This window comes from Alosa alosa, chromosome 9, assembly GCF_017589495.1.
Source record: "Alosa alosa isolate M-15738 ecotype Scorff River chromosome 9, AALO_Geno_1.1, whole genome shotgun sequence".
Lineage (NCBI taxonomy): Eukaryota > Metazoa > Chordata > Actinopteri > Clupeiformes > Clupeidae > Alosa > Alosa alosa.
This window is the reverse complement of record NC_063197.1, coordinates 14468558-14492543: the sequence shown is the minus strand read 5'-3', so window position 1 is coordinate 14492543 and position 23986 is coordinate 14468558. Positions and strand designations below refer to the sequence as shown.

The following is a 23986-nucleotide window of genomic DNA, read 5'->3' as shown; positions in this document are numbered from 1 at the left end:
ATGGATGCTGCCAAGTACACCCAAATTCTTGAGGAAAAGCTGCGTCCCTCTGCTAGACAGCTGAGGATGGGCAGGTCATTCACCATCCAACACGACAATTATCCTAAACATACTGCCAAAAGAACAAAGCAGTGGCTTAAGGATAGGAAGGTGAATGTCCTTGAGTGGCCAAGTCAGAGCCCTGACTTAAATCCTATAGAAAATCTGTGAATGGACTTGAAGAGAGCAGTCCATCGCTGTTCCCCACAGAATTTGACTGAACTTGAACAATTCTGCAAGGAAGAATGGGCAAATATTCCCCAATCTAGGTGTGCAAAGCTAATAGACATATCCAAACAGATTGATGGCTGTAATTAAAGCAAAAGGAAGCTCTACAAAGTATTAAATCAGGGGGTTGATGACTTCTCCAACCCTGTTTTTCTAGTTTTTCATTTTTTATTAATTTTCAGAATAGTTGCCTTTTATCCATTATTGTGATGTTGTACAGGTAAATTTGTAAATAAACTGGAAAAATATATTTTTAAATGGGTTTTGATTTCAGGCTGTATGAAAAATAAAGTAACTGTTTCAAAGGGGTATGATGATTTTCTATAGGCACTGTAGGATAACATTTTACAAATGATGCCCCATACTTTGTAATATACCCCATACCCCATATGTTGTAATATGTTCTAAAACTCAGAGAAGGCCTTAACCTTATCTCCCTTTATAGGAGAACTTTACCGTTGGCCAGGTTCGTGCCATCATGGACAAGACATCCACAAGCTCAACTAGACAAGTGTCTAGTTGAGCTTGTGGATGAGGGAAAGTCCACTCTAACTGAGACACTGGTGTCCGAAGCCGGTATCATTACTTCAGCTAATGGACCAACCCTGAAGTCTGTGTAAGTATTTTGCATTGGTGTCTCCTGGAGTTAACAGACAAGTAGAGCAAGATTTGCAGATGGACTTGTTGGGTCATCAACAGGTGTAAGCATGGCAGCTGTAAGCCATGGGAAATGATAGCAAATCTAAGATCATGATTTATATACCAAGAGAACAGATTTATACATGCCATTCTTTCTCAGCTGATCCAAGGGGTGCTCTGTATCACCTTTTTGTTCATATTAGCTGATGATGTCGGCATGTTGATTTATTAGACAGGCTATATGTTGACCTAAAGATTTCTGAATGTATCTTTTTTTTTTTTGCAGTGCCTTTCCCCTACAAGATCAGCGATGCTGACATGGCTTTCATGAAGCAGAGCAGAGATGGCAATGAGTTTCTGATCAACTTAATCAATTGCCCCGGGCACTCCGAATTCTCAGCAGAGGTGGCAGCTGCTCTCCGTGTTAGTGATGGTGCCCTGCTGGTGGTTGACTGTGTCTCTGGTAAGTGTTTGGTTGATTTTAGGGACTTGATGTGTGTTTGATTCTGTGTGAATGTGTTGTTGTTTCTGTGTTGTCTCTCAGGTATCAGTGTCCACGCCGAGAACGTGCTCAAGAAGGCTGTTGCTGAGAGGATCTAGCCTTCGCTGATGATTAACAAGATGGACAATGCCTTAATCAATGGGAACATGGAGGCCGAGGATCTGTACCGAACATGCCAGTCTATTATTGAGGCTCTCAATAATACCCTATCCACTTATTATGTTACAGGTGATGAAGTAATGGGAAACATCATGGTAAGTCTGTTTATTGTTATGCAATCGTTTCATTTACTGCTTACTGTGAACACTATTTTAAATCCAAATCTGTAGGCTATCCATTTGGGAGCCTTTTTTTCTGTATGAAGCCTGTCAATTTGATGAACTATTATATTGGTTATTATATTATATTGATTCAATTTGATATAGCAATGTGAAAGCATGTGTGAAAGGTTTAACATGATTGTTTCCTCCTGGTGGACCCAGTCATTGGTAACACTGGATTTGGATCTGATCTCCATGGATGGGCTTTCACCCTGAAACAGTTTGCAGAGATGTACGTGGAAAAGTTTGCAGCCAAGGGTGATGCTGGTCAGCTTGGGCCAAGACAAGTAGAGCAAGAGGGTTGAGAACGTGATGAAGAAGCTGTGGGGTGACATGTGAGTCATCTTGTATTTTCTGTAATTATAAGATTGGATTATTAATGCTAATATTTATTCAGCTAAAATCCCTAAATTAACTATTTTGAGATTAATGAAGAGTCTAGCTTATAGTGTATGTTTTTTCACTCCTTTAGGTATTATGATCCTGCAGCTGCTGGCTATTTCAGCTAGTCTCCCACCGAACCTAATGGAACCCGTACCTTTGTCCAGTTTGTCCTTGATCCCATCTACAAAGGTGAGTCGCAAACTGTTGGGTCATACCAGTCTGCTAAAATGTAACCATTTAGGCCAATTTAATGATTTTAAGATGGTTTGTTATGTCTTTTAAAGTCTGGAAAGTGCTTTAAGTTGCCTTTGTGCTGGAAAATGTACTATACTGAAAATAAACTTTACTTTTACTTTAGTCTAATAAGCATAAGCAAGTTTAATTAGCCATTTAATGTCCAGTAGTAATTTCCAGTAGTAATTTCATTTTTGAGTTCTAACTATATATATATATATAATTATTTTTTTTTTTTTGCTGCAGGTGTATGATGTCATCCTGAACTTTAAGAGGGAGGCAACTGCCAAGCTGATTGAGAAGCTGGACATCAAGCTGGATAATGAGGACAAGGAGAAAGAGGGAATAGCCCTGCTAAAGGCTGTGATGCGTCGCTGGCTGCCAGCCAATGAAGCCCTACTTCAGATGATCACCATCCACCTGCCTTCTCCTGTCCTAATGGACCTAATGATGATGAAGCTGCCATGGGTAAAAGATCTCAATGATGCCATGAAACTTCATGAAGCTTCCTGAAATTATCCAAATGTTCATGTCATTGACCAACATTCCACCTTTATTTTTGTAGGAATCAAGAGCTGTGACCCCAAAGCTCCTCTCGTGATGTACATTTCCAAGATGGTGCCCACCACTGACAAGGGTCGTTTCTATGCCTTCGGCCGTGTCTTCTCTGGCGTTGTGTCAACTGGTCAGAAAGTGTGAATTATGGGACCAAACTTGACCCAAGGAAAAGAGGAGGACATTCACCCGACATATATTCAAAGGTGAGTCTGGAAGTTGATTGGTTGATAATAAAACCTCACTGAACTAAATCACTTGATCATAAACCATCACCAGGGCTGTAGTGGAGGCTACAGTGTAAATGCAAGTAAACACAATTTATCCACCTCTAACATTTCAGAAATAAAGTTTATCCTCCTCTTATTACAGTTTATCCACCACTCAAAAATAGTTTATTCACCAATTGCAACTATTAACATTCAAAAATCACACTATATTATCCACATTCCCAATATGTACACTCATCAACACTCTAGGAACCATTTAATACTACTGGTATTGTTATAAACATTGGACAATAACCTCCACCATCATCAAACTTCTTAATGCCTTTTTTAAAAATCTGATATGGTATGTCACAGTCTTCCTTACCGTGATCTCAGAATTCATACCCACCTCTTATTTTAACACTCCCCCCTCTTCCTCCCTCAAGGACTAATCTGATGATGGGTCAGCATCCTGAGCCCATTAATTATGTGTCCTGCGGGAATATTGTCGGCCTGGAAGGTGTGGACCAGTTTCTGGTGAATACTGGGACTATTACCACTTTCGAGCAGGCAGGCCGACAATATGAGGGTGATAAAGTTTAGCGGCAGTCCTATTGTGAGAATGGCAGTCAAGCCCAAGGACCCTTGCACTCTGCCCAGGCTGGTGGAGGGCCTGAAGTGCCTGGTCAAGTCTGATCCTATGTTGCAGTATATCATCGAGGAGTCTGGTGAGCATGTCATAGCTGGAGTTGGAGAGCAGCACCTAGAGAGATCTCTGAAGGACCTGGTGGAGGTCTACGCCGGCATTCCAATCCAGGCAAGATCAAGAACAGTCATGTCTGAATATAACTTACGTCACTCTTCTGCGTTGTGTTTTCCCGCAATTAGATAGTTTGAAAGTTTATTATCCTTGTTTGCATGAGTGACAAACAAGTCAGGATCATAGTGCGGCAACACGGGACATTTGTGTGTTAACACAGGTGGAAGAAGAATCAGTAGCTTTACATGCAGCAGGTTTGGTATGTTATGGTTATGGTTATGGATTTAGCAGACGCCTTTGTCCGAAGCGGTATGTAACAATGGGCATTATACTGAGAAGAAGGGGGTGGAAGAGAACTCATATGAAAGACGTTAAAAGTACAGTTAGTTAACTTTTGTTGCGGCCTAATGCATGCCTGTTCTCTTTTTTTTTATCAACGCTGAATTCCTTTCCATTGTTTTCCACTTTAACAGACATCCAAACCATTTACTTCCTTTCAAGAGACTGTGAGTAACGAGTCTAACGTAATGTGCCTGTCCAAGTCCTCCAACAAGCAAAACCGTCTGTTCAAGGCCCGTCCATTCCCTAAAGGCTTGGCTGAAGACATCGACAAGGATGATGTCTCTTCTAGACAGGACTTGAAGACCCGTGCTCACTACCTGGGCGAAAAGTATGAGTGGGACGTTGGTGAGGCCTGTAAGATGCTTTGGACCCAACGGTGTCGAGGCTTCGAAGCACAAGTGTTTCGAAACACTGCTTCGAAACGTGGTTCAAAACAGCCATTTCATGTGACCACTGCTTCGAAACATCATTCAAAATCCCCATGTCATGTGACCCAAGTTAAGTGAACCTTCGGTGCATTTCACCAGTGTCGGCAGGCATGCCCTCGCGTTCAATTAACAGTGTAGACTTTTCTTAAGCAATAACCATGATGCTATAGTGATGTTTTTTGCACGGTAGCCCAGGCTGTTCAAATGTGGTTCGATCACCGTTTGATTTTTAAGGTAGGCTAGGCTATTGTTTCAGATCGTATCTGTTTATATGTTTTCTTACTTCATCATTAACCACACAGTTTCAACTAAACAGTCCATGATGTGACACTGCATGCTGACGCCATCCATCGTGGTGGTGGCCAGATCATTCCCACTGCCCGCAGAGTGCTGTACGCTTCCCAGCTCACCGCTCAGCCCAGGCTTAAGAAGCCCATCTACCTGGTGAATTACAAGGTACCCTTCACCTAATGGTCTTCAGTTTGCTCGCTCTATATTTTCTTTATAAGTCTGTTATATCTCCTACTTGAAATTTCCCAATTGCATTGCAATGATTTCGACCTATACTAGAAAAAAATACAGTGGAACGCCACTTGAAGTCAGAGTTTCTTCTTCTAAACTCGGAACTGAACTCCGACCTAACTGTCTGATGCAGCTCTTACTCCCCATTACCTGTAGCCCAACTGTAGTGCAAGGTGCAAGCAACATAGGTCCCCAGGTTTCAAAACAAAATGTATAAGTTAAAGGAGTTATGTAGAATCATGTAGGATTCAAGTTGTCTGGAACGCAGCCTCACGTCACTCTTCCATTGCCTTTGACTATTTAATAGAATACAGTAGTAGGCTACAACATGGCATAACAAGAGATGGCCCAACGCTAGTTAGCTTGCATGCTAACTTCTGTGAATGTTTGGGTAACACTTTTTGACTCTTCAAAACAGTTGTTTCATCACATTGTGCTGCTATTTCTAGATCATTTTTGAATGTTTTATTAACTAAAAAAAACACCCTTTAAGGCAGATTTCGAAACTGACGGAATCATCCCTAATGTGCTGAATAGAAGGCGTGGGCACATCTTTGCTCAGTCCAAGGTCATGGGAACATCCAAAGTTATGAGCCAAGCTTACTTGCCTGTACATGAATCCTTTGGTAAGCAGATCCCTTCTAGCTCACTACTGTTCCATTCTCTATAGCGTCAAAGAGCATTACTATTCCTCATATTAAATTTGTGTTTCTGTCTCAAGGCTTCATGGCTGAACTGCTCTCAAAGGTCAGCGTTCAGTGCACTTTTGATCACTGGCAGATCCTGGATGGAGATCCCTTGGACAGCGAATCCATGCCTGGTGCTGTTGTCGAACAGATACGTACACGCAAGGGTCTTCGTTCTAGTGTCCCTCCATTGGAAAAGTTCTTTGACAAATTGTAGAAAATATGTCCCCATGTTATTTTACAGACTTACAGTCAAACACCCAGAGGCGGACAGAGTACACAGCTTCAATACTTGAGTAAAAGTACAACAGTCAGATGTCTACTTAAGTAAAAGTACTGAAGTACTTGTTTTTAAAAGTACTTGAGTATCAAGAGTACATTTTCTAAATATTGCATTACTACTGCCACAGTGCTTACATTTATGTACAGAAACATCCTACATGGAGTTATAAAAAATGTTAACGTTAATACCTTGGAGAATGTAAAAGGAATTGAAAGTAAAATCAAGTCATTTTCATCTTTTTACCATGTTGCCAGGGATGGGCAGTATTTCTAATACATGTATTTAAAATACGTATTTCAAATACAAAATTGAAACACTTGAAGCGAAAACTATCATTAACTTGAATAGTCTGGCGAGGTGGGACCACAGGTTGGCACATTTCCGGGATGGACCTGCTGCGTCTTCATCCATTGTTTCGTCTCTTATCTAAATCCAACCATGGAGTTGACTTTGGCAGAAAGCTGAAGGTGATTGCTGATAGGCTGTCCCAATCAGTGGCGCCTGCACAATCCAATCACGTTTGAGAGGGAAACAACAAATTGAGGGTTTCCGAGATTTTTCTTTTTTCCTTTTTTTTTAGAAGAAGTAACGGGTACTCACAGTTATGGATAGAAATGTAGTGGAGTAAAGAGTATAATATTTGCCTCTCAAATGTACTTGAGTAAAGTCATGAGTACTCCCCAAAAATGATACTCGAGTAAAGTACAGATCCCTCAAAACTGTACTCAAGTAAATGTACTCCCTACCTGTCCTGCTCTGCAAACACCCCATAGGCATTTCCTTTTGTTGTGTAATCCGTTTGAACTTCGTTCAAACTTTGTAACATAGGTATTGAAATGGACCAGGTTGCTATGACTTTTCAACTTTGTAACTTTTATACTTTTTAAACTATTAAAGAAAAACTTTTTAAAAATCCCCATAGACTTAACATTGGCGATTGTGACATCACAATACGGCCACTAAGCAATTAGAATCCAATGCCAGGTGTTCAGGCCACCTGCAGCAACTGTCTGTCTCAGGCTTTAAAGGAGAACTTGGCAACTATTTCAACGTAATAAACCCATTTAGAAATCATTTGGATGGTTAAATGACCTGTTCCGGTGAAAATGGTGACTTTCCCGCAAGCCTAAGCGCCCTCAGGCTTAAAACCAACCTTGCAACATTGAGACTACCGTCCCGGAAAGAGAAGTGAGAAACAAGAAACTAGTTTTAAATCGTGTTTCTTACCTTGTAACATCCACATAGTTCTGCCAAACTTATGCTAACAGTTCGCTAGCTTGTAAACAAATCCATGTGCTTTATCGTTACCTTTTCCCACAGTTTGAAATAGCATAATGCACAATTTCTCCAGCAGAGGGGGAAATCCTGCCAAGTTTCCCTTTAAGCATACAATCTGGCTCTCTTAAGACTACACATCCTGTTCAACTGTTTCCTCTGCCCACAACTGTTTCAAAATAAAAGTCTGTAAGAGAATTTGAAAGGTGAAAACATAGGAAGTCATGATTTACCATTAAGAACTTTTTAGTTATGTAATTTCTTATATCCTGCTTGCTCCAAAACAAATAAAAATGTGCGCACGCTGCAATAGTAAATTACATGTGTGAAGCAATTTAGATTAAAAATAGAATGTGTTTTATTAAAACATGAATATGCCTTTATATAACCTGTGTGATTCTGCTTACATGAATATGCCTTTATATATAACCTGTGTGATTCTGCTTAAACATGAATATGTTTTTGTAACCCATATGATTTTGCTTACAATACGCAGAGCATGTTTGCTTAAAAGAAAATTCTGGTATTTAGCACTTTGAGTCCCTTTTCTGGTTCGTTTTGGATGAACGATTGGTTTGGTTTTGAACGATTGGTCCTGTCTCGACCTTTCGGACTCATTTTACATCGCCTTTGACTATTCAGAGTGGCTGCCAGCAGGTATACTGTAGGCTACTCAAACATGTCCTAAAACAACCCTTAACGTTCGTTTTCAAAACTGTACAACTCACCGAGTGGTTAGTGGTGTTCGTTGATGTTCCAAAACAAGTAGCGTAGCGAAATACAGTTTCTGTCGTGTTTTATTTGGCATTTTGTAAAATCCCATTGATTTCTGTTGGAAGACTCATTGCATGTTGATATTACTGCGCCACCGTCTATGCTTCAGGTTCAAATATTAAGCGGCTGTGAATAGTTCCACAATAGCAAATAAGACGGCTGGAAATCATACATTGCGCCGATATATTTGCTTTTAATAATAATAATAATTTTAATAATAATAATAATAATAATAAAGCTTTATTTGTATAGCACCTTTCATACACAGAATGCAGCTCAAAGTGCTTTACATTTGAAGCATGTAACACAATAATAGTCAGTCAGTCATTATCAATCACTTTTCTTTGCTGTTTATGTTATACTCAGCAACATATCAAAAATATAGAAAATGACGTCATAAGACTGGCAGCCTTAACCCTCTTACCCCCCACAAGCACGCCATATGGCAACTGTGGCAAGGAAAAACTCCCATATTCCAGGAAGAAACCTTGAGCAGAACCTGACTTAATAGGGGGAGCCCATCTGCTTCATCTCCATCTGCATCAACGAACACCACTAACCACTCAGTGAGTTGCACAGTTTTGTAAACGAACGTTAAGGGTTGTTTTAGGACATGTTTGAGTAGCCAGTATGCCTGTTTGCAGCCACTCTGAGAAGTCAAAGGCGATTCAAAACGAGTCAACAAAGTCGAGACAGGACCAATCGTCAAAATGTCGGTGTCCACCACTCTAGTTCATCCAAAACAAACCAGAAAAGGGACTCAAAGTGCTAAATACCGGAATTTTCCTTTAAATATAAAATAATAAAATAAAGCGGTTAGCTAATTATGCTAACGTTAGTTATCTACAAGTCTCCTCCAAGTGACAATTATATTATACACAATGCTGGCAATGCTGAGAGCATCCTCGTTTATCTACTTACATTGAGTTGACTGTGTGGCTTAATCCACAGATGTGGTGAAGCACTGTTTCGTTATGGTTTGCTAAGGAGTAACCCATTGCTTGAAATAGTGGAGAGCTGGGATGAGAACATTGTGTCAAATCTTCGCATTGTATCGCGGAGTGATTTATTATTAGCTGTGCAAAGTCTGAGTTGAAATGTCCAGGGATATTCCAACTCATGGAACGTCTCTCGGCCAATCAGAAACAAATAAATAGTTCCATAGAACCCAATTGTTGTTAAAATTGTTTTTGCCGATATCATGTGTGATTTTGCCTAGACTTAAAGAAAGTTTGCTTACAAAACTTAAAGTGTTTGTTTAAACTTAAATGTTTGCTTAAAACATAAAGTGTCTTTGCTTAGATAAGAAATATTTTGTGTTAGATTAAAAGTGTGTTATACTAAATGAAATGTGTTTTGAACATGGGGTAAGAACAATGTGAGAACATAATGTACTAGTAGCAAGAGACTGTAAGACTGTTAAGGGTCAACAAAGAGTCCGCTCAATAAAAAGAGTATAAAAAGGGAATGACCCCTTTGTTCTCTCTCCTTTTTCATTTTTCTTTGGACCAAGCTGTTGAGGCTTCAGCTTTTCTGCTTTTTGTTCTTTTATTTTTCTTGTATTTAGTAAAGTCAAAACCCTAACTTTTAGTTAGGGGTTTGTTAAAAGACAGTTTAGAGTTCTTTTTTGTGTCTTTTTGCCTCCCCTGTGTTGCTGAGAACATCGAACACCCTGCTTGCAATTTTTTAAAGGTGACTCAATTTGGGTAAGTTGTCCGTTTGAGGGCTCACTTTCTAAGACACTATTTATGGGCAAACTTTTACTGCACAATGCACTGATATACACAGGAGTAGCGAACTCAGTAGGCATTCAAGAAGGAAAGTCTTAATGCTGTGTAACGGACCCAAAACGCTACTAGACTGTTGTCAAATGTATTGTTTGGTGAACAAAGTTCCTAGGCCTAGCTTTCAGTTCGGTGGTCTAGCTTTCGACGGATGAATGGCCTCTCTCCAAGACACTAGTGAGAAACAGAGGTCCGCAAGCCGGACCTCTTGACCTCTCTACAACCTTCAGAAAAGGACTGACTGGTGCGAATGGGGTTGAGAATCTCCCCATGAGCAGGGTCATCGTTATATAAAAAAGAAATAAGAAAATCAAGAGTCAACAGACTTGGATAAAAAAGAACTCATTTAGTACCATTTCATCATCCTTAAACTCTGGTTCATGGATTTCAATCTACTACGAGAGAACAAAGGGCACTCACACTAAACATTTACACTGATAAAGTGCTTCCTCTTTTCGGGCTGTGAGAGCCTTACAGGATCAAAAGACAAGCAAATTCACACACACACACATCCACAACAATGGAGTAGCAATCTCAACTGTGTCACGGGAGCCCCGTCTGACACCAGAGTGGACACAAACCGCACATAAGTCCTCACTACAATAATTCCCTATTAAATAATTTAACCATTTAAACTACTGAACTTTTTAACTGTTCAGCTATTCCAACTGTCACTTGTCATCAACTATGACTTCCACCAACTGTAGCTATTTAGCATAGTTATCATTGTTAGCATAGTTAACATTGTAAACATTTTAAATAAAACTGCTAAAAAACATTAGCTAAGTAGCATGGTTAGCATAGTTATCATTGTTAAATTTTTTAGGAAAACTGCTAGAAAGCATTAGCTAAGTAGCATGATTAACATTGTTATCATGGGAGTATGTATTGTATTGTATGGGACCGGGGAACATAGGACCCTTTTTTAAAACCCTAACCATAACTCTAACCCTAATCCTAACCCTAACCCCGAGCGGGGAACATAGGACCTGGGGAACATAGGGATGACCCCGTTATCATTGTTAGCACAGTTAGCATTGTTATCATTTTTAACAAAACTGCTAGAAAAACATTAGCTAAGTTAGCTAGGTAACATGGTTAACATAGTTAACATTGTTAGCATTTTTAACAAAACTGTTAGAAAACATTAGCTAAGTAACATGATTAACATAGCATAACTGCTAACAAGCAGTAGAGCCATTCCAACTTTCAGTATCATCAACTATCTACCTATACACAGCCATTAAACTATTTGAATATCGACATGCATTAAACTACCAATCTATCAACACATTTTAAGCTATCTACATTCAACCTTTAAATGGTCTACTTTTAAACTATCTACTTTTATGCTATGCATATCAACACCCATTAAACTATCTACCTATAAAACTATCTGTCTACCAACTTTTAAACTATCTACATTCAACTTTTAAACTACTATGCAACCACCATGTCTATCCTAGCATAGTAGCCTAACCAGCTCTGCATTATCTATTTTAACTACACATGATATTTTACATCACAACTTTTGCATTTTCATGCACTGATAATTCCTTGGAATTGTATTTCTAGTTTTACTCTGATACTCTTTAATCTCTTTCTTCCCTATGTTCTTTTAGATTGCTCATTTTTTTATTACCAGTGTTTATTAATTGTTATGCTACATAAATAAATAAATGCCTCGCCCTACTGAAGTGCATTTATGTCTGATGGCTAATTAGGTCCAGCTCAGACAGAGTTTTATGTTTAGCATAGCTTCTATGGTGGAAGATAGTTAGGAAAATGATTCCTCACATACATTTGGGTCAGTCAAAATTTGGCTTGGCTGAAGTGAATATCTTCCAATTATGGGCTGGGGACCCTTGGCATATTGGACAAGATATTAAATAAACTAAAAGAAATCAAATTTGTCACCATCACAGAATTTTCAGTTTTATTTTGTATTCATTTTGTTTCCATGAAATTTAAAATGAAAGTATACAAACATGGAATTATTATACTAGATGGTCCAAGTGAATAACATTACTTTGGTGGTTTGGTTCCATGTATGCAAACATGAATTTTATTTACAGATGCTTACAAGTAACTGAATTTAAAATGTATAAAGTACCAGTAACATATACATTGGCAAATAAGTAATTGTACATTCAATTTCCTGACCATCCCCGCCCTTCCCATTCTAAGACATTTCTGTTCACCCTCAAAAGTATACAATCAACAAGCTCAGAACACAGTACGTCTGCGGGGTGTATCAAGTTTGTGGTTTAGTAAACACCCCGAGAAAGTGTTAAACCTTCTGAAAAAAAGAGCAATATGGCTTTGATTGCTTCTATTAGGTTTACAACTTAATCTGAATTAACTCACCCAGGGTTGTCACTAAGCCACATACTTGGAATATGCCCCTGAAAAGAGCAGGTAAATCAAGTACAGGGGAAAAGTACTCGGTTAGTAGAACAGTAAAATTGCCAAATGATATGGTTCAATCCTGTGCAAACAACCATCAGAAGAAATGGCCCACAAAATCCTGAACTGAAAGAGTTGTCCTTCGACTTGTCTTGACATTCCTGATGCAGGTTCTTTGGAGAGATGTGCAACAGTCCATTTATAAGGTGAACAGCTGAGTGAAAATATCTAGTGTGGTATTTTCCTGCATCGTATGCCATAACATGCATGGCTAGCCGCGTTGGACTAGACCAAAAGTGCATCAGTGCGACTAATGAAACTGAAACATTGACTTAGTAGCTAGGAATTGATTTAGAGTTGTTGGGACTTGAAGTGCTATCATTCAAGGAATTAAATCACATCTAAACCAGAGGCAAAACAGTATTTAGTTTCAACTATCAAATATTTGCTTGTCACCTTACAATGTGTTAAGCAACTGTGATTGCCATCTTCAATTCATTCAGTGTCTCCCCTCAATCAGCAGTCTTGACTCTGAAACTTCAGGATCTAGCCCTAATGTAAACTACAGCATCTCCATTCAAACTGGACTCTTTTAAATCATGCTCTGCAGATGATGTAGTGGGGGGAAATATCAATGCAGAGTACAAAAGAAATGAAATACTGGTTTTGGTCACTGATCTCTCCTGGGAGGCCTGAAGTACATCGAATTAGCATGTGACTGTGAATGAGTAGCTATTCCTTAAAGAACATAGTCAATCCAACATTATGTATAAAATATGACCTCCGGTATCTGTCCGTCTTCCACTGATGTTCCGTTATTGTTGCCTGCGGCGTAGCAGAATGTGAAGCAGGTCTTGGTGCCTGTGGCTGGGGCTTCGTGGGTGACTTTACGCATACCTTTGGTTCCATAGTGCGAGTCTGGTCCCTGGGTCAGTAAAGTAAAAAAAAAAGTATACAAGTATAAGAAACCATGTGGACCAAAAGATGACCATGACATGTAATGGCACATATGTAAACATAAGTGTATGTATATATATGTGTGTGTGTGTAAAAAGATTAACATATACAAATATATAAAGGTCAATGTAAATAAATATATACATTCATTGTTAATGTTCTCAATAATGAGAATGTGGTAAATGCATTTGCCACTTTGCCCATCTTTTGTATTACTGTTTTGGGACAAGAGGCAGCTAGATAGAGGCATTATACCTTCAGGGTGGCACAGGCGATGTAGTTGACACTAGGAAGGATCTCCACAGGCTCCTTGAACATAACACGGAATGTGCTTGCAGACCCATCACAGCTGAAACCAGTGTCATTTTGACCAAGCACTGTGTTGCTGTCGGTGTGAATGATCTATATGAAAACAGCACATCAGTCTCAATCAATATGCAAACAAATGAGTGGACATTATTACTAAAATAAAGATGTCATTCTTACATGGACTATACAAGTACAGTTAGTGTCAGATCGTACCTGTATGTTCACTTGATAATCTGTAGGGCCATGTATAGATCCATAGAGGCCAAATCCAACCACAAATATTCTGCGATTCACTGAGAACCTAAAGGATTGTTACAAGAATAGTTTGTTTATCAGTGCATTATGCCAAACTTTGCAGTTGTATTTTAATATCAGTTTAGTTTTATTAAGTCTCAGGAGAACCAGCATGCCTGAATGGTAACAGATAAATGGCAAGTCATATGGCAATAAACAATGATAACATGCATTTCTTTTCAATCATCTCTATCAGAAAAGGTTTAATGAGAAATTAACCTCCCTAGTCCCAAGCATACAGCATACGTTTTGTGATGCTAGGGAGGGATAATGTATGGAACACAGGTCATTATCGGGAAAATAAGTCCCGACAAGGCGAACCGGACCCCAACGTGCCAGCAGAGGGGTCTTGCTTCCCCCTCAAGGGACTTATTTTACCGATAATGACCGGTGTTCCGTACATTATCCCGCTTGTTATACGGCTTGCCAAAACCAACAAAATAAACTCCACATGATATGTCTCTTTACATTTATTTGTTACGTTTTGTCGTGGCTTTTGCTGAGAAACAAATAGTTTGCAACACACGCTGAACTTGAATCAAACATTCTTTAGAACACAGCTGATCAACCATCTGCTTTCACTTTTGAATGATGTTTGTTTGTTTGTTTAATTTAAGGCCATTTCAGCAACTAAGGCTATTTAATGGCCAGAGCATTGTGTGTTATAGAAACTTAAATATGTTTTTTAAAATCTATGCTCACTTTTGAATGAAGTTCCATTGCAAGAAGTGAACGGACTACTTGTGGAGTGATATGAAAGACTAAAATCAGAAGCACAAAACCCGTTGCCATTGACAGCAGTAATTATATGTTTCAGCATTAATTACATGAATATATTTTACCGTAGAACGTTGGGAAATCCCATTCAAGTCAATGGAGCGTTCTACTAGCATTGTGAAAAGCTGTATAATAATAGGTATTAATCAGCAAAACACTATTAGTGTGTGCATTTACATAACTTTTCCACTATCCAGGGCCCACTATAAAATATAAACAATATAAACAACCATGCCTATAACACCCACCTGATCCGGTCACTGGTCCCACTGTATCCCCAGCGGCTCTCGACCTGACCAAAGCGTGTGATGCTGCATTCTTTGCCCCGCAGGCAGCAGCGGGGTCGGTCGATGAAGTCCACGTGAGGTTTGGGATTCACGGTGAAGTGCAGGAACAGACTGACTACTTCCCGATCTGTGAGGATGCCTGACTGAGCTGGACCTAATTAGCCATCAGACATAAATACACTTCAGTAAGGCGAGGCACATTTATTTATGTAGCATGACAATTCATAAACACTGGTAATAGAAAATGAGCAATATGAAAGAACACAGAAAAAAAGAGATTATAAGAGTAATATAAAAGATAACAAATAAGAGTTCAAGAGAGCAGAGTACCAGTCAACTGACACATTAAGATACATGTTAGGATTACATGACAAAAGGAAATGCCTATGGGGTGTTTGACTGTGGGTGAGCAAGAGCTTTGACCTTACCTGCAGCGAACTCCTCGATGGTCATGAGAGGAAAGCGAATGAGGGACAGGGCCTTGCCCAGGACCCGACGCTTGTTCTCTGGGGTGGGCTGGAACTGCTGGCGTTGGGTCTCGGCCTCCGCCCAGCGCACGGCGGCCGCAAAGAGACGCACCTCCCGCACCCCCAGTGTGTCCCGCTCCAGGACCGCTACAAGGGTGTCTGAAAGAGAGAGAGAAAGAACCGTTTACAGTGTTTCTCATGTCTGATAAATCACTTGCCTTTTCTTAAACATATCTTCTCCTGAGCAAACACCCAAATGCTCATAATCATGAATTAATTCCACACTATGCTATGTCTGGTTGATGGCCTTGAGGTTTACTTACAGTTCAGTGACAATATTTGGTGCTAGGTCATGTTGCAGTTAGCAGTTTTTTTGTCAATGAATAATAACAATGGAAAATAAATGATGACAGTTCTAAGGGCCAACAAGGAGTCGTCATATGCATACTCTTGGCTCTCTGAATCAGCTACATTTTGGCCTTTTTTGAGATCTTGATCAACTGAATCAAAAGTAACCACCGCTGAAACCACTGAAACAAAGAATCAAGATGCAAAACATATAACAGCAAAGGGAAGACGGCACCCGGAACACTGTCTGGAAACAAAAATGGTTTTAAAACACAGCAGGCTATATGGTATGTACCAAGGTCAATGTCAGTGAAGCCTTCAGCAGCAAGGGCATCTGCAGTGTTCTTGTCTATGTTCTCCAGGCACAAGCTGGCCAGCTGGGGCTCGTCAAATAGTCTTGCCTAAAAATAGATGTTGATATTTACAATAACACACAGTGATTCCTCTCATCCAAACACAACCCACAGTAACTAGTTTTTAAAGGGACATGTGTATTATATGAAAATAGAAACAATTATAGTAAGTGTATGTATCTGTCTATACAGATTATGATGTAGCCCACCTGTGTTAGTAACATGAATGCGTTGTCTGCTCGTAGATTCTTCTTGAGAAACTCTACACAATGTGCCTCTAGAGCAGGCACTGCATACTTCTTGGCCGTGTATAGAGTTGTCATCACGGTCTCTGGGCCTATTTGGACCTCATCGGAGTACAGGAACCTGGGACATGAATGTTCTAATGTTAGTGCAACATCATTTTACATAGAGGTAGAGGTAGTGCCCCGTCACCCTGTCAATGTCTTGATGACCCCCACCTCATAATATGCTTCCCTGCGACAGATTGTCTCAGACACACTGCAACAGCAATTAAGCAAAGTGTGTAAACTCTACTGCATCACAGGAGCACAAGAGGACACATGAAGGACATTACAGGGGCAGAAAGCCCCTCGTGTTTTTTCCAACACCAAGGCATCCCTAATCCAACATGACATCTGAATTCCCTTACTTCAGAAGGGCGAGAAATGCAGCTGGTTCTACATCGGGAAGCTCAATCTCCGTCGAGGTGGTGGCCATGCCTCCGTTGAACATAGCATCAAATACTGCACTTCCCACGGCGAGAGCAAATCTGTCGAGACATTAGATGACACTGATCAGGGTCAAACACTGACCAGGTTAATCACTCGTTTGTTCGGCGACGACTAGAGTCGTGTTGACCTAAATCCTCAATACATAAGAAACGTAAGCCCTGACATAATGAAACTTAAGATAAAATCCCTACATGACGATCCATAGAATGCGTAATGGAGATACGTCCACATTGAATGAACTAACGTTACAGATGTTCATACACACCTGACATGGTAACAAGAATGGTGCTAAATACTTTACACTATAACAAGCAAATGAATGCATTGAAATTCTACTGCAAATTGCCACAATACTTCGTCAACGACAACGGTACAGTTCCTACCTGTGCGCTGGTATTCGCTGCACTCCCATTCCTTTCCCAACCAAAAAATGGACGTCACTGAGGACCTCGTTGTTGAACAAGAAAGCAAACCTTTCCTTGACCGTACTTTTCGTGGCCTGCCAATTGTAAACAGGTTCACGGTATACCAACACAGACGCAGAGGATGCTGTGCTGTTGAGAACCGACGACAAACTTGCAGACGTATCCACTGAAGATGAGGTGGCGGCTGATGTAGCCGTCATATTTGATGCAGAGGCTGGTCCTCCAGCGGCTGCTGGCGCATATGCAGCCATGGCGTTTTGACTTGCTGACTGCCGCCGCGAGTTCTGTATATTCGGCGAAGCTCGTACTGCAACATCGGCGCCTCCACTAGCGTCAGGGCCTGATAGGGTGTTTGCGTTCCCCGCTGCCCTAGACGCACCCTCGGTGGATCCCATCGAACCCCCATTGCTTGTGGGCGATGAGTGGGCACTGTTGCTCGGCTGAGCATTACCCAAAGGTCCGCAATTTGGGAAATTTAGGCATGGCGCTCTGTTACTGTTTTCACCCGCAGCCATCTTGGATGGAGAACACTGCAGGCTTTGCTTGAACAGACACACACAACAGCGCATACCCCGGAACACACGGTAAATGAAACGCTTTCCATGACTGCAAAGAGAGGGCAAAATTAAGTTGGCAGTATTTCACAAAAGAAAACGTTTTCATTTTACTTTAATATTTCATTTGAATGTATGTATTTTAACTACATTACGTGCACACTATTGAATACTGATAATTTAGTCTGTACTTGCATAAAACATTTGCATTATGTCTTTGCATTAAGGCCATGGCCAAAATGCATTCCAAACATTCCTGCTTAGGACAGAGAATTCACCCACACACATTTAATATCATTTAAATAATGATACTATAGAAAACCCTAGATGTATTTAGGGGTTCTTGGTAGTGATGTTTTGACTTAACTTGCATGGACCAATTAAGTGTTTTCAACTCAATGTAGTGCTAGGGCTTACCTAATCTGAAGTGCATAGTGGCCAAGGCATGACCTGAAGGCCGATACTATGCGTAAATGTCTCCAGCAGTGATAACCGGTTTAGAGACTGCCCTCAAAGGATAATGTAAAGACAGCTACATGTTTGGGAAAATGGCCAAATTCCTGTTACAAAAAGTAACAATAATGGGCAGTCTGACTAAAATCAATGCATGCTACAAAACACATTCTACAGACACAACACCAACTCACACTAAACAAAAAAACTATGGGGAGAGACCTAAAGAATGGCCTTCAGATTGCTTTTTCAGGTTGTTCTGCGGACAGGAAGTGGTATTTTCCTTCCAAAACAATAGGTGGCAGTATACATCTCTACAATTTAAACCCAGTTTGTTATACATTCCTCACAAAAGAAGAAGAAGATGAGCTATATGTTAATAATTACAAACAGTAAAAGTTTCCTTACTAAATAGTGTATAGCTTCGACATTGGAAGAAATATTTGTGAATAAATTACGGTAGGTAATTGGACCATTTCTAACACGCACCTTTCTTCATTTCGCGAACTGAAGTCCAAAAATTGTAACGTTATGTCTTTGTTTCAGAGTCGGAAGCTAGCCAGAAACATAGACATCTAACGTTAGCCTTATGCAAGTAAACAATTTTGTTGGCCAGCTGAAGATGGTCAATTGAGCTTGGGTACTTGCAGGTTTGAAAGCGGATGTGCTGTTGTCGTTGAGCCAAGCTCTCGTGTTCTAAGAGGACTGTAACATTGATGTGCAATGCAAAATATGATGAATCCGGTTTCCAAAATGTTGGCTAATGTAGATGATCATGTTTTCCTTATTGTAGGCATACACGCCGTTGCGCTGATAAATATTGTAGAAAGATAAATTATATATAATAACATGCAACCAAAATTATTTTCCTTTAGGTTATCCTGTGATCTAGTTGGAGATGTCACAGAATACGAAACACCACCAGCACGAGTGAGTACACACTGAAAGAGAAACCTGCAAGTCATATCAATTGATTGCCTCCCACTAACGTCCCGTTTTATTTGCTTTCCGATGTAGCACAGGGAGATTCAGTGCCATGGGTGTGAAGCAGGAAGTGAATGATCATGCAACTAGTCACAGAGGTGTCCATCATCCCCCAGAATCAGCACACGAGGAGGTGACTATTGGTCTTTTAAATGACAACCTAATATTCCTCTCTCAATAGTTCACTAGTTCATAGCTCAGCTTCTGACATTGTGCTATGCCAAACACTCTGGTCTAGTCATTTTGGAATGGAAATAGCCATATGGAACACGTCCTGACAACAGGACAAACAAGATGTGTGGTTATAAGGTGTTGCAACCTTAATCCTTGGCTTTATCATACATTTTGACAGCTTGTGTTTCTATCCATGTAGAATACTGTGGTGATGTCATCAGTTCAGCCAGTGAAAAAGCGTGGCTGGCCTAAGGGAAAGAAGAGGAAGAAGGTGCTGCCCAATGGCCCCAAGGCTCCTGTCACAGGCTACGTGCGCTTCCTGAATGAACGACGGGAACAGATCCGTGCCTTGCACCCTGACCTGCCCTTCCCAGAGATCACAAAAAGACTCGGCGCAGAGTGGAGCCGATTGGCTCCTCATGACAAGCAGGTATAGCATAGGCTCCCCAAACATAGATTTCATTCAGTAGGAATTATGTAGTTACATGACATGCTATAACAATAAAGTGACCAGATTTCTGAGACAAAATCCAGGGACATTTTCAGTTGAGAAGTGTAAAACATGTAATATTTTAATATTTGTAAACTTAAAACGGGGACACTGTCCCAGGGGCGTCACTAGAGCTGCATTAGTCCATAAGCCCCCCCATAAGGGGGGTTCGGGGGCATGCTCCCCCGTAAGAAAAGTTGGTATATTTTAACATTTAAATGCATCAATCTGGTGCACTTTGAAAATAAATTCAGAGGTTAGACTTCATTATCTATGGATGGAAATATTTGTGCTGTAGCCCAACTTGCACTTCAGAATTTTAACCATGCACACACAGGTGGAATAATTATAATATTGCAATAAGTTATGATATTGCCCAACCACAAAGCATATTTTCTTCACAGTCTCACAGTTAAATGTCCAAAATAGTATTGGCTACATTTCAGCACTCCATGAAATTATATCCTAGTGGCCATGTTGTTCAGATAGTTAATCTAGCTAGTTATCTTGGTCATTGTATTGCCTATCTTCTTTTTTCAGGACAGTCTGTGCTATACCCATATCTGAGAATGGATGATGTGATACTATTTGTCTTATGTAGCCTAATAGGGCCTATTGTCAGTCTTATATCAAGAAAAAATAACTCACGTCTCATGATTTTTTTCCCTTTATATTTTTGTCATTAGGAAGCATGCCAGTAGAAATATAGGCTACATTGAAATTTGTAGGTGATTGTCTGGAATCTGGCAAATGACAACCATTATGGTGGGATAGGCCTACTCTGGCTAAACAATTTACAAATAATTGTGTACTGACATAAATAGTTTACATGAGAATAGGCCTACATTATAATTTTGGCCCAAAGTTGGAGACCATGTAGAAATTTGTTGCAATTTCAAAACCGGACTACTCAGGAACCGCTTGTTGTAGGCCTAGAGTTGTTACATAAGTTCATTGTTAATTTTCTCGCGAACCATTTATCACAGCAACTTGGCGCTAATATCATTGGAAAGCTCAGATTCTGACCGTTCGCGTGATATCTGCGTATGATATGTATGCTATCTGTGTGACGAGTAGGCTACTCCGCAATTTTAGTTTAACCTGGATTTGAGCAGCTGGCACGTTCGTGATGAATAGTTTAATAATTCCCCCGCACAAGTGGTTTAATTTCAAAGATTCTACCAATCGAAATAGCCTACCAGAAATATGGGCATTCTAGAACATGTCTGAGCTGAGCGCTTGCTTTGACTGGCTTGAGCCTGTGCGTGAAGGGTGCGCAACTGTACGTTTGGTCAGTGTTTTTCTTTCTTTATTTTATTCCAATTTTGGGTCTGTCAGTCACAGTGAAAACCGGGGACTTTTCCGGGGACAGCTCCAGCCGGGGACAGGTCACCGAAATCGGGGACGTCTGGTCACCCTACATAACAATTCAACATAGGTTGAAGGTCATAGGTTCAACACATCTTGGAAATGACGTGAGTTGTGTTGTGTTTTCTTTATCTTTAGCGCTTCCTGGATGAGGCTGAGCGGGAGAAAGTGCAGTATGCCCGAGAACTACGAGAATACCAGCAGAGTGAAGCTTACCAGATAACCACAGCAAAAGTCCAGGACAAGAAGATAAAGAGAGGTCCAAACCTTTCTATGTACTGTATGACAAGAAGATGCTAGATGCATAGAATTCATTAAGATATAAAGTGATCCTTTTTGTCTTGTTTTAGTGTGGGCCCCCTAGTAATTATGAAATTGCTTGTGAGTCCATACTCAACTGTTTGTTAGGGCTTGATGGGAGAATGTATCATAGCCTGATCACTGTACTGTCACTGTTTTCTGTACATATTGTATCACCTACCTACCTACACCTTTGGTTTTCTTCACAGAGGAGTTATCATCAGTAATAATCAACAGCTCCGGACAAACAGGGTTAAAGGTATCCACAGTTTTCATATCTGTATTCTTTTTGCTATAACAATCTGTTATTACATATAAATATAGCTCTTATTTAGTCAGTCAGTCATTTTGTATACATCTTATCTTTTTTTTTCCATTAGTCTTCAGATTTTTCCAATGGATTTGATATACCCATTTTCACAGAGGAGTTTTTGGACCAAAATAAGGGTAAGCGGAAAGATTTTACGTGAATTGCATCTCTGACTGTCTTTCCGACTACTCAGACTCACTCACTGTCATTGTGTCTCTTCTCACTTATTGGCTGACGCTTTTATCCAAAGCAATTTACATATGCTAATCTTTACAAGGACCAGTGTCCCCAGAGCAACCTTGCTCAATGGCACAACGGGAATTGAACCCACAACTTTTTCTGGTTACTGCATACTAGCCCAAATTCCTTAGCCACACCGCTACCATTGTGTCTCCTCTCTTCCCTGTCTGCAGCCCGCGAGGCGGAGCTGCGACGGCTGCGGAAGGCTAACGTGGAGTTCGAGGAGCAGAACGCAGTGCTGCAGAAGCACATCGCCAACATGTACAGCGCTAAGGAGCGGCTCGAGGCCGAGCTGGGCCAGGACGAGCAGCGCACCCAGGCTCTGCAGAGGCACCTGCTGGGCCTCAAACAGACGCTCGTCAGCAGCCTCTCTGGCGTGCCCCTCCCAGGTCTGTAAGCCCCGCCAGGGGCCTCGCTTTCCTAAAAGTCCTTATAGGCAAGTGCCCCCACTTGGCGGCCATCTTGATGATGATGATGATGATGAGGATAATAATAATAATAATAATAATAATAACTTGGACTGATTTAGCGCCTTTCATGGTACCCAAGGTCGCTTAACAAATAGGGGTTATGGGTCAAAAGACTTAGTGAAAAGATAAATAAATTGTCTTGTTAGTAATTTAAGCAACTTGATTTAGGCAGTAATCACTTCTTCAGTTTTGGTGAAAATAGAAGCCTTATGCTCATTCTTGGATAGTAATAGCAAATTAATCTGTAAATACATGCACCCAATCTAGACAATTTACTAATTAAAGTTTAATTACAGCAATTATGAACTATTCATTTCCCATCAAACCTTAGCTATACAAGTGCAGATAGGATGTGCTTTTCTGGTGAGCTGTAGTTAGCAATGTGAACCATTCGGTAATCACGTTAACTTTCTCTTCCCATTTATATCCTCTCAGGTACAGGTGAGACGCCCTCAATCAGCACCCTGGACTCCTACCTGAGTCGTCTGAGTAATGTGCTGGAGAACAGCCCCAATGAGCATCGTGCCTTATTGGTAAAGCTACAGGAAGTCCTCGCCCATTTAGATAGGTAGGAGCTATGTGTCGGCTCCCTCATCTTGATCTACCTTTAGTGGAATCCAGCTGTTTTGTTGATCTTGAGTGATTTACTCTAATGTTAGTGCAATAGATGGGTACCCACACATTCTTATGTGTATGCGCATTGACAGCCAAAACAGTCATTTATAATATTTTCTTTTTTTTTTTTTTTTTTATCACAGTGAGAAGATGTGAGATGACTTGCCAGGTTAGTTGGTGGTCTACAGGTCAAATGTGATTTGATTAAACATGGTAAATATGATGTCCATGTCAATGTTTTTTGAAGGGTTTGATAAATTGTGTATATGATATTTCATGCTGTCATTACTGTCTCCACTAAAGGAAATATGAAATGATTCAGAGTCTTGTTAACAAATTATGTCATACTGCTGATTTTTTTTGTTATGTATATGCAAGATTAAGTTTTGGTTCCAATAAAAATCCTCTCAAGTTTTCTGCTGGTATATTTGTCAGAATAGTTTTGATATAAACTAGGGCTGTCAAAATAACTGATTAATTTCGATTAATTAATTTGAGAAAAAATAACTGATTAAAAAAATTAGTGCAGATTAATCGATTCCGTATAACCTTTGACCCCGAGCCGTTCTAGTTAGTAAAAATTAGACTGTAAAATGAAGGAGAGAGAAGAAAATGTGCTGCCTGGATCATTGATTGGAACATTTACTTTTAAAAAACGGCCTGATGGTGTTGATAAAAAATAAAGTGTTGAAAATAAAGTCCTCTGC

The 23986-nt window shown here is 40.2% G+C and overlaps 2 protein-coding genes and 1 pseudogene across 4 annotated transcripts; 2 read left to right on the top strand and 1 right to left on the bottom strand.

Annotated features, from left to right (window-relative positions):
• On the top strand, window positions 1–6127 carry LOC125300290 (annotated as a pseudogene).
• Window positions 6128–9705: 3578 nt separating this feature from the next.
• On the top strand, window positions 9706–23694 carry hmg20b (high mobility group 20B). 3 transcript variants are annotated; one of them, XM_048252825.1, is made up of 10 exons: window positions 9706–9886; window positions 19204–19258; window positions 19346–19445; window positions 19686–19916; window positions 21483–21603; window positions 21854–21903; window positions 22025–22091; window positions 22368–22583; window positions 23100–23232; window positions 23423–23694. In XM_048252825.1, the coding sequence occupies exons 2-10, from the start codon at window positions 19227–19229 to the stop codon at window positions 23433–23435; spliced, it is 963 nt and encodes a 320-aa protein (XP_048108782.1). In that variant the 5' UTR covers window positions 9706–9886; window positions 19204–19226; the 3' UTR covers window positions 23436–23694. The 3 variants fall into 3 exon arrangements, with proteins under 3 accessions (XP_048108782.1, XP_048108781.1, XP_048108780.1); XM_048252824.1 differs by lacking the exon at window positions 9706–9886 and adding an exon at window positions 17779–17905; XM_048252823.1 differs by lacking the exon at window positions 9706–9886 and adding an exon at window positions 18671–18787.
• Window positions 11878–17890, bottom strand: btbd2a (BTB (POZ) domain containing 2a). Its single transcript, XM_048252821.1, has 9 exons — window positions 17280–17890; window positions 16815–16934; window positions 16372–16528; window positions 16105–16210; window positions 15423–15620; window positions 14956–15148; window positions 13850–13937; window positions 13583–13729; window positions 11878–13295 (listed from the first exon to the last, which is right to left on the bottom strand). Exons 1-9 carry the CDS (start codon window positions 17888–17890, stop codon window positions 13134–13136), a joined length of 1782 nt encoding a protein of 593 aa, XP_048108778.1. The 3' UTR covers window positions 11878–13133.
• Window positions 23695–23986: the final 292 nt, after the last annotated feature.

Excerpts from the sequence above, each read along its gene's own strand:
- btbd2a (XM_048252821.1), bottom strand. The coding sequence starts at position 17,890 with ATGCGCTGTTGTGTGTGTCTGTTCAAGCAAAGCCTGCAGTGTTCTCCA. Across the intron at positions 13,938-14,955 it reads GGGACCAGTGACCGGATCAG|GTTCTCAGTGAATCGCAGAA; the intron begins GTGGGTGTTATA and ends ACAATCCTTTAG. Across the intron at positions 13,296-13,582 it reads TCGCCTGTGCCACCCTGAAG|GGACCAGACTCGCACTATGG; the intron begins GTATAATGCCTC and ends TTACTGACCCAG.
- hmg20b (XM_048252825.1), top strand. The coding sequence starts at position 19,227 with ATGTCACAGAATACGAAACACCACCAGCACGA. Across the intron at positions 19,259-19,345 it reads ACGAAACACCACCAGCACGA|CACAGGGAGATTCAGTGCCA; the intron begins GTGAGTACACAC and ends TTTCCGATGTAG. Across the intron at positions 21,904-22,024 it reads CCGGACAAACAGGGTTAAAG|TCTTCAGATTTTTCCAATGG; the intron begins GTATCCACAGTT and ends TTTTTCCATTAG.